The 17,891-nt window shown below is 42.3% G+C and overlaps 1 protein-coding gene and 3 long non-coding RNA genes across 7 annotated transcripts; 3 read left to right on the top strand and 1 right to left on the bottom strand.

Annotated features, from left to right (window-relative positions):
- Positions 1 to 1,181: 1,181 nt before the first annotated feature.
- Positions 1,182 to 6,618, bottom strand: LOC119303403. 2 transcript variants are annotated; one of them, XR_005147899.1, is made up of 4 exons: positions 6,324 to 6,618; positions 5,998 to 6,179; positions 5,842 to 5,906; positions 1,182 to 1,307 (listed from the first exon to the last, which is right to left on the bottom strand). It is a non-coding gene; the product is annotated as an uncharacterized LOC119303403 (long non-coding RNA). The 2 variants fall into 2 exon arrangements; XR_005147898.1 differs by having other exon boundaries at positions 5,998 to 6,615.
- On the top strand, positions 1,310 to 5,834 carry LOC119303402 (MDIS1-interacting receptor like kinase 2-like). Its single transcript, XM_037580530.1, has 2 exons — positions 1,310 to 3,940; positions 4,494 to 5,834. The coding sequence occupies exons 1-2, from the start codon at positions 1,423 to 1,425 to the stop codon at positions 4,853 to 4,855; spliced, it is 2,880 nt and encodes a 959-aa protein (XP_037436427.1). The 5' UTR covers positions 1,310 to 1,422; the 3' UTR covers positions 4,856 to 5,834.
- A 2,196-nt stretch (positions 6,619 to 8,814) lies between the features above and the next one.
- On the top strand, positions 8,815 to 14,038 carry LOC119303400. Of its 3 annotated transcripts, XR_005147896.1 has the most exons (6): positions 8,815 to 9,479; positions 9,578 to 9,643; positions 9,943 to 10,134; positions 10,665 to 10,797; positions 13,185 to 13,853; positions 13,955 to 14,038. It is a non-coding gene; the product is annotated as an uncharacterized LOC119303400 (long non-coding RNA). The 3 variants fall into 3 exon arrangements; XR_005147897.1 differs by having other exon boundaries at positions 8,815 to 9,390; positions 13,185 to 14,032; XR_005147895.1 differs by having other exon boundaries at positions 13,185 to 14,032.
- Positions 14,039 to 14,167: 129 nt separating this feature from the next.
- Positions 14,168 to 14,759, top strand: LOC119298090. Its single transcript, XR_005145800.1, has 2 exons — positions 14,168 to 14,355; positions 14,446 to 14,759. It is a non-coding gene; the product is annotated as an uncharacterized LOC119298090 (long non-coding RNA).
- The last annotated feature ends 3,132 nt before the right edge of the window (positions 14,760 to 17,891 follow it).

The following is a 17,891-nucleotide window of genomic DNA, read 5'->3' as shown; positions in this document are numbered from 1 at the left end:
GACTTCCACCGCTCCCCCCATTTGCCAAATAGGAAGACAAATTCCACAAAATGCAACATAAGCTGAGGGTACCAGGCGTATAGTTACTTCATAGCAGGCAGGCCCACTTTTCTTCTTCACCAGCGTCAAGTGAAGACGGCGGTGGTAGCGCTAGCAATTGAAGCCAGTGGAACAGCTCAAAACTGCCCATGTATGTAAACATATACACTTAAACATACCCGGGGTCAACTTCTAAGCACATTTCTGTGATGTCGCTGGACATCACAGACTACATGTAGCTTCGCCACTGTCAAGACGGCAGAACAGTGGACACAAGGAAAGTACCCAGCCGCCGAGCCACATCGCCTCAATTCTGCCGCTTGCGGTGTACCGTTTAATCGAGTCAGAAAAGTACTCCCTCCGTCCGAAAAAGCTTGTCCATCAAATGGATGTATCTAGCACCAAGTTAGTGCTAGATACATCCATTTAAGAAACAAGCTTGGGACAAGCTTTCTGGGACGGAGGGAGTAGTGCCGTCTGCAATGGTGTTCCTCCGAACCTGGGTGAGCAGCGTCATGTCCCTCTCTTCTCCGGCGGCGATGGTCTTCTTTGCACCAGGTCCTCTAGGGGTGTGTTTGTGTTGTGGCACCTTCTTTCTGGTTTCCTTTTCTGGGTGCGTACATGTTTGGGTTCTGTAACTTTGACTTTGAAAGAACAGGTGTCATAATCTATGTCAAGAAAAGAAAAGAGAAATGTATCAGAGAGCGGGTCAAATCTTATCATGAAGATTAATAAAGGAACGAGAGGGACAGAAAGGAGGGGTGGTTAATCAGTCATACTCCCTGCAGGGAACGAGGCAGCGGCAATATTTGGTGCAATGATTTAAGGTGAACCCTCCAGCAGACGCAGAAGCAGAATCAATTCCTATCCTCGCCATGGCGCCCTTGGCTTCCAAAATACTTGCCTCTCTCACCATACTGATGATGTGCACCACCGCACTCGTCTCAGCCGCTGGAGCGCTGCCATCACTTGAACAACAAGCAGGGGCACTTCTTGCCTGGAAAGCCAGCCTCAGTCAGCAAAGCCAAGACGCCCTGCGATCCTGGGAAAACATCTCAGCACCTTGCCGTTGGCAAGGCATCCGGTGTGGTGGGCGCTGGCCGGTGATTGCCGCCATCTCCCTGCCGGGGATGCGGCTGAGAGGGACACTTGAGTCTCTTGACTTCTCGGCTTTGAGGACCTTGGTGGCCCTTGAGCTCTCGCACAACGAGCTTGCCGGGAGCATCCCTGTGAATATTAAGCTCCTCAAAGAACTTCGTGCTCTCCTCCTGCATGACAATCAGATAAGAGGTTCAATTCCACCTGTTTTAGCAAATCTCACGAAACTGCGTCTCCTAATGCTCCATGACAATCAAGTCTCCGGTGAAATACCAAGGCAAATAGATGGGTAATCTTGTGAGCCTGAACTTGTCAAACAATTACTTAGTTGGTCCTATCCCTTGTGAAATAGGTCACCTTAAGCATTTGCTTAAATTAGATTTGTCCAGCAATGACCTTTCCGGACCAGTTTCCTTCAGTCCAGCTAACTCATCCATACAAAATCCTATGAATAATTTTTCATCTCAGCCTACTGCAAAAGTAAACTTAGAAAACATAAATATGCTATCATTATCCCATAATAACTTAAGTGGTCCCATTCCCAAAGATATAGTGAAATTTTTCGACCTACAACACTTGGACATAAGCCAAAACAACTTTTCAGGTTCTATCCCAAGCAATATAGGTAACCTGGCCAAACTCACTACCTTGTACCTTTACCATAACCAACTTTCTGGACGCATTCCTCGAGAACTAGGTTATTTAGTGAACTTAGAGGACTTGAGGCTCAACAACAACACACTATCTGGTTCCGTTCCAAGCAATTTATGGAATTTGACCAAACTCGCTACCTTGCACCTTCACCGTAACCAACTTTCTGGACACATTCCTCTGGTTTTGGGATATTTGGTGCACATAGAGGACTTGCGGCTCAGCTACAACACACTAACAGGTTCCTTTCCAAGAAATTTGTGTAATTTGACCAAACTCAAGATCTTGTACCTTGGCCAGAACCAACTTTCCGGAAAAATTCCTTGGGAACTAGGTTATATGGTGAATTTAGAGGACTTTCAGCTCAGTTTGAACAACCTAACAGGTCCTATCCCAAACAGTTTAGGAAATTTGACTAAGCTCACCTTCTTAAACCTTAATTTCAACCAATTTTCTGGACACATTCCTCAAGAAATTGGCGAGTTAATGAATCTGGAAATGTTTGGAGTTTCTTTGAACAATCTATCTGGTGCATTGCCATCGGATCTTTGCGCGGGAGGCCGACTACAGTTTCTCACCGCTAATGGCAACAACTTGGTTGGACCCTTGCCAACAAGCTTGCTAAGTTGCAAAAGCCTAGTCAAACTTCGTCTTGAAGGAAATCAGCTTCAAGGAGATATCTCCGAGATGGGGCTTCACCCGGATCTTGTCTATGTTGATATCAGTTCAAACAAATTATTTGGTCAATTATCTCATCGCTGGGGTGAGTGTTACAAACTTACAATGCTACGTGCCTCAAACAACAACATTACTGGAGTCATACCACCAAGCATAGGGCAGTTATCTCAGTTGGGGATACTTGATGTTTCATCAAATAAACTTGAAGGGCAGATTCCACTGGAGATTGGCAATTTAACGTTGCTGTTCAACTTGAGCCTGGGTAATAACCTGCTCCAAGGAAGTATACCTAAAGATATTGGATCGCTAAAGAATTTGGAGTACTTAGATTTATCATCAAACAACCTAAGTGGGATGATACAAGGGTCAATTGAACATTGTCTCAAGCTTCACTTCCTGAATTTGAGCCATAATCACCTCAATGGCAGCATACCAATCGAACTAGGAATGTTGGTAAACCTACAAGAATTGTTGGATCTAAGTGATAATTCATTTGCTAGTGTCATTCCGAGTCAGCTGGGTGGTTTGAGCATGCTCGAAGTTTTGAATCTTTCACACAATGCTTTGAAAGGTAGCATCCCACCATCATTTCAGCGCATGCTCAGCCTCCTATCCATTGATGTGTCATTCAACAAATTGGAAGGGTCAGTGCCACAGAGTAGATTGTTTGAAGAAGCTCCAATCCAATGGTTCATGCAGAATAAGAAATTGTGTGGTGTAGTGAAAGGTTTGCCCCCTTGTGACCTTAATCAAAGTGGTGAACAAAAAAAGAAGCCCAGAGCTATTTTACTAGCTATAATACCTGTTGTTGTATCTTTTCTGTTTATCATGGCACTAGTACCTTTGCAATGTAAAACAAGGAAATCCAAGGTGGAAAGCGCAAATGAATTGCAACAGACAAATCTGTTTGCCATCTGGAACTTTCATGGAGGAGATATGTACAGGCAAATTGTTGACGCCACAGAAAATTTTAGTGACGCTCACTGCATTGGAATTGGAAGTAGTGGGTCAGTATATAGAGCTCAGTTACCAACATGCGAGATATTTGCAGTAAAGAAGATTCATACAATAGAAGATGATGAGCTATTTAATCGTGAAATAGATGCCTTGATGCATATTCGGCATCGCAATATTGTGAAGTTATTTGGCTACTGTTCTGCTACTCAAGGAAGATTTCTTTTGTATGAATACATGGAACGAGGAAGCTTAGCAGCATCTTTAAGGACCAAGGAAACTGCAATAGAGTTGGACTGGACAAGGAGGTTAAATATTGTTAAGGATGTGGCCCATGCTTTGTCTTACATGCATCATGATTGCTTTGCGCCGATAGTCCATAGAGATATAACAAGCAACAACATTTTGCTTGATCTGGAATTTAGAGCATGCATCTCTGATTTTGGTATTGCCAAAATATTAGATGTGGATGGGTCAAACTGCACAAGGCTTGCCGGGACAAAAGGATATCTTGCACCAGGTACAATAATATATATCTATGTTGGTTAAATCAATGTGTTGTTACATTTATTTTTGTCACTTCGACCAATGCCATGCATAGTGTTATATATATTTTCACATCAACAATGAAATAAGTTGCATAGATCTTCCTGACTGTTCCAGGAAGTAGATTATTACTTATTGGTTTGTGTAAATGTAACCAATTGTACAGTCGAAAACTAGTACTCCCTCCATTCACTTTTGTAAGTCGTTTCAGACAACTCAAAATAGGCTGTTTTGCATATTGTCTGAAATGTCTTCAAGGTCTTATAAAAGTGAACAGAGGGAGTATATTATATATACTTCTATCGACCATACTATGCTTGTCTCTGCTCTCTACAATCTACATACGAGAACTCACGGGTGCAAATGGTTAGTACCATGGTTGGTGGGCTAGCCAGCCCGGGTTCGAGCCTCGCCTTCTTACTTTCGTGTGACAGGGAATAAGTCTTATTATCCCTCCACACAACTTTTTTTCAGTACATGCATACAAAAAGGTTACTAAAATTAACTCTTCATTATTGGCTTGGCAGAGCTTGCATACACAACAAGGGTGACGGAGAAGTGCGACGTATACAGTTTTGGAGTGCTCGTGCTCGAGTTGTTCATGGGACATCATCCGGGTGACTTTCTTTTGTCCCTCTCGTCCATGGACAAGAGAAGTACAATACCCAAGGATTTGCTGGACACCCGGCTCCCATTCCCTAAAGCTGAGATTGCAAATGAAATATTCAAAGTGATTGCCATCGCTATTCGGTGCATAGAACCTGACCCATCACACCGTTCGACAATGCAGGATGCAATCAAGGTGTTCTCTCCAGATGAAGGGCCCGGTAATCTTGATTACCTGCACACTGACATCGTCATCCTTGCTTGTGGTCTTGAATGTTCTTAGCACATTGGTGTTCCTTATGTTGCACCTTTTGATCAGATACTATAATTAGTCATTTCGATCATAGATTATTTTGGCTTTACCCTAAAAGATTGTACAGTAAGACTAGTATACTAAGCTGATCAGTCCTAGTTGGTTGGGTATTTGCTACTTCTAAATATTTGTATAGCAATGCAGAGAAACTTTTTGCTACTAGCTACTAGCTAGCTGTAAATATTTATATAGCTGACTCGTGCTATTTGTTCAAAAGAACAAATAAATATTCCATTTGCATCCTCTATTGGAAGAACTAGGAGCCCATTCAAGTATTCAACTGGTTATTTCCTATATCTTCACCGTCATGGCCTAGGCCTACTTTGTTGCCAGACGGTGAGCTCACTCACGCCCTTGGAAATGCTCATTATGAAATGGCGTCCTACTGGTCATTTCTTCTAGTGGAATTCAGATCGACTTAATCTAGTCTGCAAATTGCTACAGGTAAGCGATTGGAATTTGATTGTTCAGGTAGATATTGATCTGCTACCAGCCTACCATAAAGAATGGACTATTTTTTTTTACTGTTATTACACTTTTAGCAATTTAACATGTGCAAGTTTTCAGATTTACACTAGCTTATATCACATTAGGGCGTCTCCAGTGTATGTCGGCCATAAGTCTCAAAAGGTGGACCTTAGAGTACTTTACACATGAGGAGATCGACTCTAAGGCATCTCCATTCTCCAATGTGGGCATAAGGTCGGCCATAAGGCACCTTAAGTCAACCTTAGGCGACTTTAGACATTGTGCGCACAAGAATCAGCAGTGCCTATAACAACCCGAAAAATACCTCATAACTACCACAAAAAATACACCCCATCTGGAAACATATATACAAAATATGGCTCAATTGCACAATATATCTAGAATTTAAACTCAATGCTTAACATCCAACAAAATATATAAAACATGAGAAATACTACAAATAACAGTATTGAGATACAAAAGTTTACCAAATTAATGGTTTGCTTCTTATGTGTCTCCCATGACCTGATCAAGGTAGAAGAAGTAGCAACACCTTCAAGACATCAATCAAAAGTGTATTTTCATAAGAAAAGACATAAACATCAAGTCAAATCATTACCACTGAACCAAATCTGAAAACATACCACTACAGCAGGAGGTAAAAACCCCTTTGTGGGACCTATAGGACTGAAAACGATATAAAATATCATCATCGTCATTCGTCAATACTTGCAAGTACACTCCCTGATTCCCCTGAGCTCAAACTATAGGGTGTAGACACTCCCACTGCGGGCACCGATGAAAAAGCCCTCTTCATCTTCTATTTCTATAGCATGAAATGGAATTGACAAGTGATGACAAGACGCATCGACTCGAGTTCAATTCAATGCATACGCATCTCTATTTCGATTTAAGTTAGCTTCAATGCATAAATTCAGAAACTATGCAGTCTTTCAGTCCAAGAAATTACCGATTCGGCGAGGCTTGCAGGCCAAGCAGGAGCAGCGGTGCGCGGAGTAGCTGCGCGAGGAGTCGGAGCCGGCGGTCCTCTGCTTTGGTGGCGCGGCGGAGCGGAGGCAGGGGCAGGCGGCGGCAGTGCGGCGGAGGCGGGGCGGCACCTGACTGCCGAGACCGGGGGGCGGAGGGGAATGCGCGGTGGTGCTCGCGCGGAGCAGCCAGCAGGCGGGGCCGCAGGGGGGGATGGGCGGCGGCGGTGCGGAAATGCTCAGGCAGCGGCCAGTGGCCAGCGGAATGCAGCAGTGGCACAAGGGCGAGGGAAGCAGATCTCAAGGATGTCACGAAGCTACAGTGAGCGCGTGTGTAAAGCGAAGAAGGAATGTCAAGGTACTGTAGCAACTACTATGCAGATTTAGTGTAGCATGTACAAAAATAAATCATAAAATAATTTTATTACATCGTAATTTTGTTTCTATGTAATTTTTGTAAATGTATACAATTGATTTGTAATTTGCAAATTAATTATAATCATTTTGAGCTTAACCATATAGATGTGCAGAAGGGATGTCACGATTACTGTAGCTTACGTGACATCCCTTGAGAATGTTAGAGGATCCGGTTCCAAAGGCGAGATGCGGCGCGAGCATGCCCTGCCCTGCGTGCTATAGCCATGTTTACAAGGGAGCTCCTTTTTCTTTCTTTTTTTTACACTTTTTTATTCTTTTTTTGACATCAATCTAAGAGGGAGGTCCTCGTTAGGGCCTTCGGCGCGCGCACAGCTGGTCTGACCATTAGCTCAGCCCAACCGCTCGCTCACCCGCTCGTCCGATGGCCCGGCTCGCTCGCTGCAGTTTCAGCAAAAACAAGCAGCTACTGCTTTAGAAGAAAAAAAACGACTCTCTGGTTCTTTATACAGATTGTAAATTTGTACTTTCAAAAAAATGCATGGGTTTAAATAAGTTCGTGAATTTTAAAAAACTTCCGTAATTAAAAAAAACCCAAATTTGAAAATTGTTCATGAATTTTAAAAAGTTCACAGATTTGAAAAAAACTACGAATTCGAAAGGTTAATGAAGTGGAAAGTTTATGAATTTTTTAAAAATATAAATTTGATTATATTTATTCTTTGAAAAAATGTGCATGAACTTGAAAATAAGTTCATGAATTTTTAAAAATGTAAAATGAATTCCAAAGAGAAAAATGAAAAGGAAAACAGGAAAAGGAGAAAAATATACGAATAAAACCCTGACAAATAACAAGAAAAGGAAAAAACAACAACGGGAAGCTTCTGAAATTTTCACAAAACCGGTTGAGAGAACCTTTACATGAGCAAGCTCACTTCAAAGAGCGTTCGCTGCTGGGTGTGAGTTGCATGCACTGGTGGGAGCTCCACGTTAGCGCCTTCTGCGACAATTTGACCCTATAGTGGGATACAGTGCCTTTATCAAGTGAAGTCACGCTGCAATTTTACCCTTCTAATCTCCATCCAATCCACATCCTACGGTCCAGATCACACAAGGGGAAAGGCTCTCAACACTTAGCAGTTTTTAGCATAGCAGCAAACATCAATATAGACTAACTGCAAACAACAATGCAGTGGCACTTGAACTCAGTTTTATTTGAACAGATTGAAACCCCAAAAATAAAGAACTGCAGATACTCATGAGCAGACTATAAAATAAAATTTGGTATTGTGACAGCGTGTATCTGCAGTTCTTTTTTTGGGTTTCAACACCAGACCAAATTTTGTTTTATAGTCTGTTCATGAGTATCTGCAGTTCTTTATTTTTTGGGTTTCAACACCAGACCAAATTTTGTTTTATAGTTTGCTCATGAGTATCTACAGTTCTTTATTTTTTGGGTTTCAATCTATTCAAATAAAACTGAGTTCAAGTGCCACTGCATCGTTGTTTGCACCTAGTTTGTATTGATGTTTGCTGCTATGCTGAAAACTGCTAAGTGTTGAGAGCCTTTCCCCTTGTGTGAACTGCACCGTAGGATGTGGATTGGATGGAGATTAGAAGGGTAAAGTTGCAGCGTGACTTCACTTGATAAAGGCTAAGTCGGCTCATTAGCACGCTCAAACTGCTTGTCCGCTCGTCGTGACTGGATGGCCTACTCGCCCGCTCACCCTAATGGATCATGTAGTTATGAGGTATAAATTGCCCTAAAAAAAGTTATGAGGTATAAATCTTCCACATCCACAACCGCAGAATCCCCTTGTTAGAGTCCAAAGCAAAATGGAGCTCTCCCGTTTATTTGGATTTTGGACCGTTCAATCGTTTTCCTGATGCGATTCCGGCCGTCGGATCTCGGGCTCGGCTCACGTGAGGCGTTGGATATTTACCAAATTGCTGTGAGCCGTCGGATAAAATTCCAATGGCAACATAATGTAAATACCTTACCCTCACCGGGGCATTTCGGTCATTTCGCGTAGTGGGGGTATAAAAGGCAGCAGCTCCCGTGGTAGAACCCTAGCCGCCGCCTCCCTCCCGCACTCGCGCCTCCCCCGCGGCCATCTCCTCCCGCCTCGCCTCTCTCTCTCCCTCTCCCTCTCTCTCTCCTTGCGCTCCCTGCCGCGCCGCCGCCTCCGCTCGCCTCGCCATCGCTGGCACCTACCCGAGGCGTGGGTTCGCAATCCTGCCCCCTCCCTTCCTCCTCTCCCGGTTCGTTCTCCCTCCCGTCCCAAGCCAGCCGCCGCCCCCACCCTAATGCCGATCTCCTCTCCCCCAACCTCGGTGCCGCCTCCTCCCTCTCTCACATAGGCGCCCGCCGCTGCCGTTTCACCTTCTCGAGAAGGTCAGGTGGAGGCCAGATCCGCCATGCCCACAGCGTTGCTTCCGCTGACACGCTCCTGTGTCGTTCCCAAGCCCGATACAAAGGAGATGCACGACCATCCCCTCCCCGTGAGGTGGTGGACGCAGGAGGTGCACGTCTCCGTCGAGGTCGTCGCGATTGGGTGAGAACCCTAGCTGATGCTCTGACCCTCACAACCCTCGCTTCGCCCCCTCCTTTCTCTTTCGCCTCTGGATCCGGCCGCCGCCACTGTCTCTCTGCCTTGCCCCGCCGTCCTGTTCCTGGTGAGACGAGGTCCTTCCTTTCTATTGCTCACATCAGTCATCCAGTTCTAGACAGTGGATGAATCACTGAGATTGGGAGCAGAGGCAAGGTCTGATGGTGGTTGGTAGATGGGCTCAAGCATTGCCAGACAAAAAGAAAGGCCACAATTTTTTTTTGCTAACTTCTCTCTTGTTGTTGCTGCTGTAGGATGTTGCCTCGCCCCTGCTTCTGACCTGGACTGGATCTCGTTGGTTCTTGCTCAACCTGCCAAAGGTCTCTCTTTACTGATCTCCGTTTTTGTATCAAAATTGCATCAGACCATGTAGCACTTATTTCGAGCATAGAAGCATTAGTTAACACCTAATTTTGCGCAATTGGGTTTCCTATTTTTCTGTTAGGTGCCATGACAAGAATCATTCAGTCGGATGATTTACTGCATTGGAATTTGACAAATTTAATTCTTCCATAATATTCTTTTCTTCACTGCTGAAGTAACAAGTCCATATTTGCATGTGTTGTAGCATTTTGTTGTGTTTTTGTTTCGTTTGAAGTTAACATTCCTCTTTTTCTAGGTCTGTATGTTTAAGAATGACTCCACTCATGGCCCCTTTAAAGGATCCATTAAGATCATGGATGATTCAATTCTAGAGATTAATGTGGAGAAAATAACAATCAAATGCAAAAGATGAGTATGCATCATTAGTATGCATCCTAAGGGGCAAAGATGCAGTCCTCCAGAGCGGTTGGAAAGAAGAAGAAGATGTGTAAGCTCCTATTCCTCTTCTGTGTTGGTTTAGCAGACGAAAAAAATAGGAAGAGGATTTGGAAGGGTATCTGCAGATCTATGTTGGTGCTCTCAGTCTCATCATTTATGCTATAGCAAATCTCTTTCATGTGCATAACCCATGTTAGTGAATCACCTGCTAGCCGCTGATTTACTCTTTGTTATTAATTAGTTTGAGAAAACACTACATGATCATGGTTCTGATTGTGCACCTTCTTGGCTTAGAAAAAGTAGAAAAATAGAGCAGTTTCTGGTTTCAAGTGATTGGGTAAGCTTTGGTTACCCAGAGAGTTGGACCATTACTTACACTTTAAAAACCAGTGTATATCGTTATTGTATGGGACATGTCCATGGCTATATTGATGTTCAAAAGAAGTGGTGAGAGGTTAGGGTTCCTACTTGAGCTCTGTATTTTTTCTGTGTATATCTTTGTGCTAAAAAATGCATTTTTGTTAAATAGTAATTCCAAACTAATTGTTTCTGATAAACAACGATGCCGTCCTTACACAGGTTGTTTGATGTGTTCGTGCTTGTCGGCGGGATGGTGCAAGGCGCAACTCCGATGCGGTTCCTCGCCGGTTGGACGGCGTTCAGGCGCAACCCCGACATGCACTGAGTATTGCCTCAGCTACAGCCTCCCTCGGTGAGGTCCATCTTCCTCCTGCTCCTCTTCTTCGGCTACTTTATGGGACATGTCCATGGCTATATTGATGTGGTGCTCGTCTGATTGATGCTCTATGCCCTACTCATGCATCGGCTCCTGTAGTTGTGGATCCATGCCATTTTAGGGTTTGCGGGATGTTGTTCATGTTTAGTTGCTATCATAGGAGCTAATGTGATGCTCTGGTTTACATATGGATGCCCTGGTCCTATAGCTATTCTCCTGGATTTGCTAGATTGATCAGTGGCGTTCGTGCTAGGGTGATGATGATTAATCGTGGCTGAAATAAGTGTGCCTTTGAGCAATCGTGGCACCTGTGCGTATCAGGTTGGATCCTCCCTCTTGTCTCTAGAATCCTTTTTGATCCTGTGATACTTGTTGTTGTCCTTTGATGGTCATTCTTGTTGAGCGATAACCAGGGCAGCTCCACTATATGAACAGATTGATCTGGTGATAAGAGATGATGGGGGTAGGTTATATGATCGAGGAAAGGTGAATCTGAGCCCGCTATGCAATGAACCCTGAATCGAGAATCCCATCCCATCCCCTTGTTAGAGTCTGAAGCAAAATGGAGCTTCTGGACCGTTCGATCGGTTTCCTGATGCGATTCTGGCCGTTGGATCTCGGGCTCGACTCACGTGAGGCGTCGGATATTTTCCAAATCGCTGTGAGCCGTCGGATAAAATTCCAATGGCAATAGAATGTAAATATCGTGCCCCCACCAGGGCATCTGGGTCATTTCGCTTAGGGGCGCAGGGGTATAAAATGACTGCGGCTTCCTGCGATGAAAACCTAGCTGCCGCCTCCTCTCTCTCACTCGCTCCTGTAGCTGCCTCCCTCCCTCCCACGCAGGTGGTTCCCATGGCGATGGCGGCAGCGGCCACGGAGGAGGGCGGCATATCAGCGGCGCCGGCGATGGCGTCCGTGGCGGCCATGCAATGAGCCCTGAACCATTTTTTTTTTTGTATTTAAAGGTGTTGCTTATTTATGCTCAACCTTATTCGTGCTAGGGCGATGATGATTACCTTGGCTGGAATTAGTATGCCTTTGAGCAATCGAGGCACCAATGGGTATCAAGTTGGATCCTCCCTCTTGTCTCTAGAATCCTTTTTGATCCTGTGATACTTGTTGTTGTCCTTGGATGGTCATTCTTGTTGAGTGATAACCAGGGTAGCTCTACTGTATAAACAGATCGATCTGGTGATAAGAGATGATGGGGGTAGGTTATATGATCGAGGAAAGGAAAATCTGAGCCCACTATGTAATAAAACTGCAGCTACCTCCCCTAATGTGTGTAATATTGAAGGCAAAAAAGAACTTTTCATTCTTGCTACTTTAAAATTCCAAAAGGTTCATTCTTCCTTTGCTGGTTACTTAACCATGTTTTTTGTTTTGCTTTGGTTCTGGTTGAGATACTAAAGGTTGTTTATATATGAAAAGAACGGACACTTATAGTTTTGTATGCCTCAACTGTAGCTTAGGATCCAGTGTTGTAGTGTCTTCGATCAGTATGTTCATATTGACATGTAGGGATGCATCAGGCATGTCAACTTTCTTGGGTTGGCGGTTGCGCAATACTGATACTATGTATAACTTCACAACATTGCGAACTAATGGCCATGTTATAGTGCTTTTATGTTCACTCCTGATCCTGTCACTATCACAGGTGTGGTACACACATAAAGTGGAATCGAGCGTGACCCGCTGAAATTGTCATGATGCTGCATTCTTACAAAAAAAAACTAATTAGAGTGTCCTGTTGCGCTAGATGCTTGATGTTTTCCTTTAATCGGAAAGTCGTTCTAGGTAATTGACCCTTCTCCTTAAAACATACTTTGAAGATTTTGAATGACATTTTATTAGAGTAGTTTCCAAATGCTACCTTACCTATTTTCCTTTTTTGTTGTTTCTACTAGGTTTAAACTAAAAGGAGAAATAGCTATAAAAATTGTCCTTTATATTCTTTGTCAGGCCTTTTGCTCGGTCAAATCTGAGTTATGGTAGTTGCTATAAATGTCTAGGTTTCAGCTTAATATTTGCATTACATGCCCGGAGAACTAATGTTATGCTTGTACTAAATTGGAAAATAGCTGGCTACATTCGTGTGATGTTTTATGAATTTATTTTTTAATAATTCATGTGTTGTTTCATTCCTTGGAATACACTTTCCCCTGATTTATTACTCCTGAAGATGGTTCCATTTGAATGCGTGAAATTACAAGAGCTCAAGATTGTAGTTTTAGTCATAGGTCAACCAGGGCACTATTTCTAATGAAGGTCATGTTTCTATATGGTTTTTACTGTTCGGTGGTACATTTAGATAGTTAGCATCGTCCGTTGACTATGTGTTTTGTACCCTGTTGTTCCAGGGTGAGATTTCCTGTGATTTTGTGGAAGTAGATGATTGATAGAGACTCGGAGGAGGTAATTGATAGATATAGACGTCGTGGTTCCTATTTCTTCATGTACTATTTTTCTTCCAGTTTTCTTTTAATTATAAGCTACCTCTGCCATTGTAGTCATTTCTTATTTCATACCAGTCTCTATTGACTACTATGTAACCATGCATGGGTAGCTTAAATGGCATAAGTTCTTATTCAGTTAGAAAAAGGCAACAAAAACAACCAGGGTAATCTTGCTCTAGAAATTGCATGACATGTGCTTATTCTCATTTGTACATATGTGCGAGTTGAGTTCAAGAAATTCTTGCAAATGCATTTTTTGGATAACAGTCGTCAGCACATAACCATTTACTGATTTATATTAAACCCTATGGAAGCCAAGATAGGTTTAGGTTCATGTCTAATATATCTCATTTCACGGAATATAAATTTACTTGGAAGCTATATCCTCCCATGGTCCATTGTTTTATGCATTGTTCATGTTAACTTGGCTAAAAAGTGTTCAGGGAAGCTTTGAGTTTTGGTTGTTTCAAAATAAACACATCAAAGAAGATGTTATATACCTTTTGCCATTTAGCGGTGCTTAGGGAGTGAACAAGATCCACTCTAAAAAGCTCCGGCATCTGTCAACAAAGTGTAAGTGATGCAAGCGCACTGAAAATCAGCATTTTCTACTTCCTTGGAAATACTACATTCCAACTTGTCAGGATAATCTATGTTATGTTTTTGGATTGCAGTACCAGTGCAAAGCAGATGGAAAAGAATAAGGCATCGAAGAATGTTGTGCATGTGCCTCTGCTTCCTCCTGCTACTAATGAGGTGCTTGCTCTGTCTTATCTTACGACTGACAAGATGATTCTTAATTTAGCATTGACGCCTGTTTGGCTTTCTTTCTCAAGGTCATGAATCCAATTGTTGATCCTAAAATACAGGATGTTGATGGGGTTACTTTAAGGTGCTTGCCCTTTTCCAGATATTTTGAATCAGCTGTTATGTTTGTTGATGCGATTCCATTCTGTTGTGTTCAACTGTTGGTTGTTTTTGAAGGGGTGTTGATGCAGAGGAGGGAGGCGAGGATCCAGTGCCAGAAAAAGGCATAAGCTCTAGAGCAGCTGACGCCGATTGATCCACTCTTTTGGTATATATGCCTTGTCCTTATCTTTGGTGTCTTTTCACTCGCGTTGTGCGTGTGCTGTTCTTATTTTGATTTCGGCTTTTCATGTCTCAGGTCCATGACGGTTGGCTATGGACGTATGACGATACCTGGATTTGCTGATATCCGTGGTGCTTCATTACGTGCTCAACGATGAAGCCCCTTCGTCGTACGGACCTGTCTACATGAAGACCTGTCACTTAGTATACAATCTGTTGCTTTATTTCCTTTAGGGGGTATGTGCCGCAGGTACTTTTAAATTTGAACAAAACCTACCTTATTATTACCTGTTTGCTTGAATGTGTGTCGCCGACAATGTAGTGGAGTATGAGCAGACGCAAACTTGTGGTGCTTATGGCTGTTGTTGGCAAATGACTTAAATATGTCTATGTGTGCCTGTTGTCCATTTCTTTAATTACGTCTGGGATGATCGTGCACATATATATATTTTTTGTATCGCTTTTGTTACAATTCTGTTTTGTTGGCAGTGCTCATGCTTTAATTCATCCTTATTCATGTATGGTTGATACTGCTTGTTGCGTGTGGAAATTTTGAGATCTTATTCATTTGGACGCCCGGTGTGTTCCTTTTGTTAGCACGCGTGGATGGCATTGTTTTGTTCCCTGTGTCTGATTGATTTCCTCACAATAACTAAATGAGTAGGGTCATTGTTTTTTGCAATATTGTTCTTTGTAAGATTGTTGTTTTGCTCCTTTTTTATGGATTTGTGTTTGTGGTTTTTTTATACTTGAAATGTTTTGGTGGTTGTATATAGATATACCCGGCAGCTTGCTGCCTGGGCTGCCGGGGTGCGGCAAGCCGCATTTTCTATCTAGTCCCTAAAGTAGTGCTCCATATTCTTATCCCATGTGACTGCCTACTCGGGCGCATTAGGGACCGTGACTCGGGAACCCTTAGACACACAGGGCCAAAAGAATCCAATCTATAGACACACGAACAATGATTGGATCCACGAAGATTCAACAAGTAATGTTGCGAGCCACAATTTTGAAACATCTGTCTCAGCTCTCCATTTTGAAATCTATTTTTTTTTCTAGATTAAAGAAAAACATGGAATACAATAAACATCCATTATCTGTTTTTCAGATTACCACTCTGATGATCTAGCCAGTTTACCATGTAGTAGGGTACCTCAACGAGCTTTCTTCAAATGGCAAGGTTTTAGCCACAAATAATACATGACTGGCTAGTAATTAAAACGACTAGTACAATGCCCGTGCGTTGCCACGGGCCTTTAATTTTTTTTCATGTTGGTGTATAAAACTTGATGATATTTTTGCGCCTTTCAATGACATCGCATGGGGACCCTTGTCGATGTTTTTAAACATCGACATAATCCATCTTTATCTCTCTCATCCCCTACAATAATAAACATATATGTAGAAATATACCTTTTGTGTTATCATGTGCAAAATATATACAAAAAATAACAATTATTTGTATGCACCTCTTCTGATTGTGTAAAACTCGACGAGGTCTCAGTCCAATCCATCAAAGCATCATCCGAAGCCATCAGTTTTAAACTTTGACCCGAAAAAGTAAAGATATATTCATCAGTTAGCTGCTAGATAACAGCATGTGACATTTTTAGTCGAAGTGAGTGGCATCGTGCCTTCTATTAGAGTGGGTCACATCCAATTTCGATATGGCTCACCTTTAAATCACTTGTTGGTAATTATTCCATAGAAATGACTTATTAGGATACATGATATTATTCACTATATAAAAATGTGTGACATTTCTTTCAAAGCAAACAGTGGCTTTTCCCTTAAAAAAGCAATCAACAACTCCTTTTCTTCTTATCTAAAAAAGGCAATTCACTCTCTCAGCCCACAACACACTGCTCACACTCATATCTCATTCCCCCAACCTACTCACCCCGCGCCGTCGCCATCTCTCCCCACCATGGAAAATTATATCCAAATAAATGCCAGCTCTATCAAAAAAATGAAAAAAAAAACTAAAGATACTTTAACATTGTTATCTATCTTCGTACTGCTGCTCATCTCACTTGAAAAGAATATTTACAGATGATAATACTTTTGCTCATATATCTTCTAAGCAACCTGATGAACATTGTAGTCAATGATACGTCCTTGGTGCTCAAATGGTGAAGCTTCTACTTCACTCCTTGCTTTCTTTAAGAATTGGCACATATTACAATCAAGGACTCCTAATCTCTTGGGCATATATCACATCAAACGATAGGGCATTCTACACAATTGTTTCCCTCCCACTGAACCTGGAGTTATTAGCCCTACACAATGGAGTTATTCATGTTGATCTTAACCTTGATGGTATACCTGGTGGATCTAGCATTGAATATATCAGACTACATATGAGGATATATGTGCCTGAATGTGATAGGGACCTGCATCCTTGATCCCAGGCTTATTCATCTTGGTGGACTCGATGAGGTCAATGTTGGCAATACTGCCATCACGAAGCCACATTTTATAATGGAAGCAACATGGTGAGACTCAAATATTGTATTAGGATTTGCGAGCAGCATGTTGAACCCCAAACTGGAGTCATTCTTGTCCTTGAGGCTGAGGTACAGCTTGGTAGCAGTCTCTTCAAAGCAGAAGTGGCGGAACTTGATCTTGTCTTCGCCGGTCTTTTATTGGATCAGCATGTTACCACACTTGTCAGAACGACCCTCTATGAAAAAATATATTTTAAGAGAGATTGGAACAATGCTTTGACAGTACAGGGTTTGTTAGCATGCACTAATCCACTAATCTTTGAAATGAATAAATGTTAGTAATTATATCAAAACCAGAAGATGAACAACACTACTGCTCTCTCCACGACATAAACCGACGAATTCTAGACTCTAACACTCCTGAATATGTATGAATAATACAACCAGGCTCAGCTATTTTGCATAAACCATGAAAATCTATAGGAACTTCAATGTGTTCAATTGAAAAATAGCGCATGACTATAGAAAGAACAGCAGGCTTGATAATAACTAATCCATGAACAGAACTTGTTTAACACATGACTAATCCATGACTATAAAAAGTTCATTATACTCGGTCACTCGTCTGTTGCGTGCCAAGATTTTTCCGTCTTTATTGACCATCATTACTTTGATCCATCTAACTTGTTTAGCATGTAGCATGTATTCCCATATTGTGTGGATCAATCATTGAAACCTCTATATCGATCATTTACTTGCTTGTGTGGTCTGGGATGCCTTGTGTCCTGTCTATTTGTAATATGATTTTGCTGGCAGGATTTGCTTGTCTTTCTGGAAGGACTGGTTTATCGAGCGATTCTGATCAAGGTGGCCCTTGTCAGCTATTCACGTCCATAGCGATAAATGACTCAATCACTTGGCGCTCCTGTCTAGAAAAAAATTATTATAAAGTTGGCCCTAGGCGTTTCTAGTGAATATACAAGAAGAATCGATATAGTCTTATAGTCTTCCTGTAGTTGTCATTCTCACGTTTGAAATTTTCAATCTTCTTCCGGACTTAGTTTGGTTCACTTAA

The sequence above is a fragment of the Triticum dicoccoides genome, chromosome 5A (assembly GCF_002162155.2).
Source record: "Triticum dicoccoides isolate Atlit2015 ecotype Zavitan chromosome 5A, WEW_v2.0, whole genome shotgun sequence".
Taxonomy (NCBI): Eukaryota; Viridiplantae; Streptophyta; class Magnoliopsida; order Poales; family Poaceae; genus Triticum; species Triticum dicoccoides.
This window is presented reverse-complemented; position numbering and strand designations above follow the sequence as displayed.

What these genes read in the sequence shown, in the direction of transcription:
- LOC119303402 (XM_037580530.1), top strand. Translation starts at nt 1,423, where the DNA reads ATGGGTAATCTTGTGAGCCTGAACTTGTCAAACAATTACTTAGTTGGT. An exon ending in AAAAGGATATCTTGCACCAG is followed by an intron (nt 3,941 to 4,493) that starts GTACAATAATAT and finishes TTGGCTTGGCAG; the next exon opens with AGCTTGCATACACAACAAGG.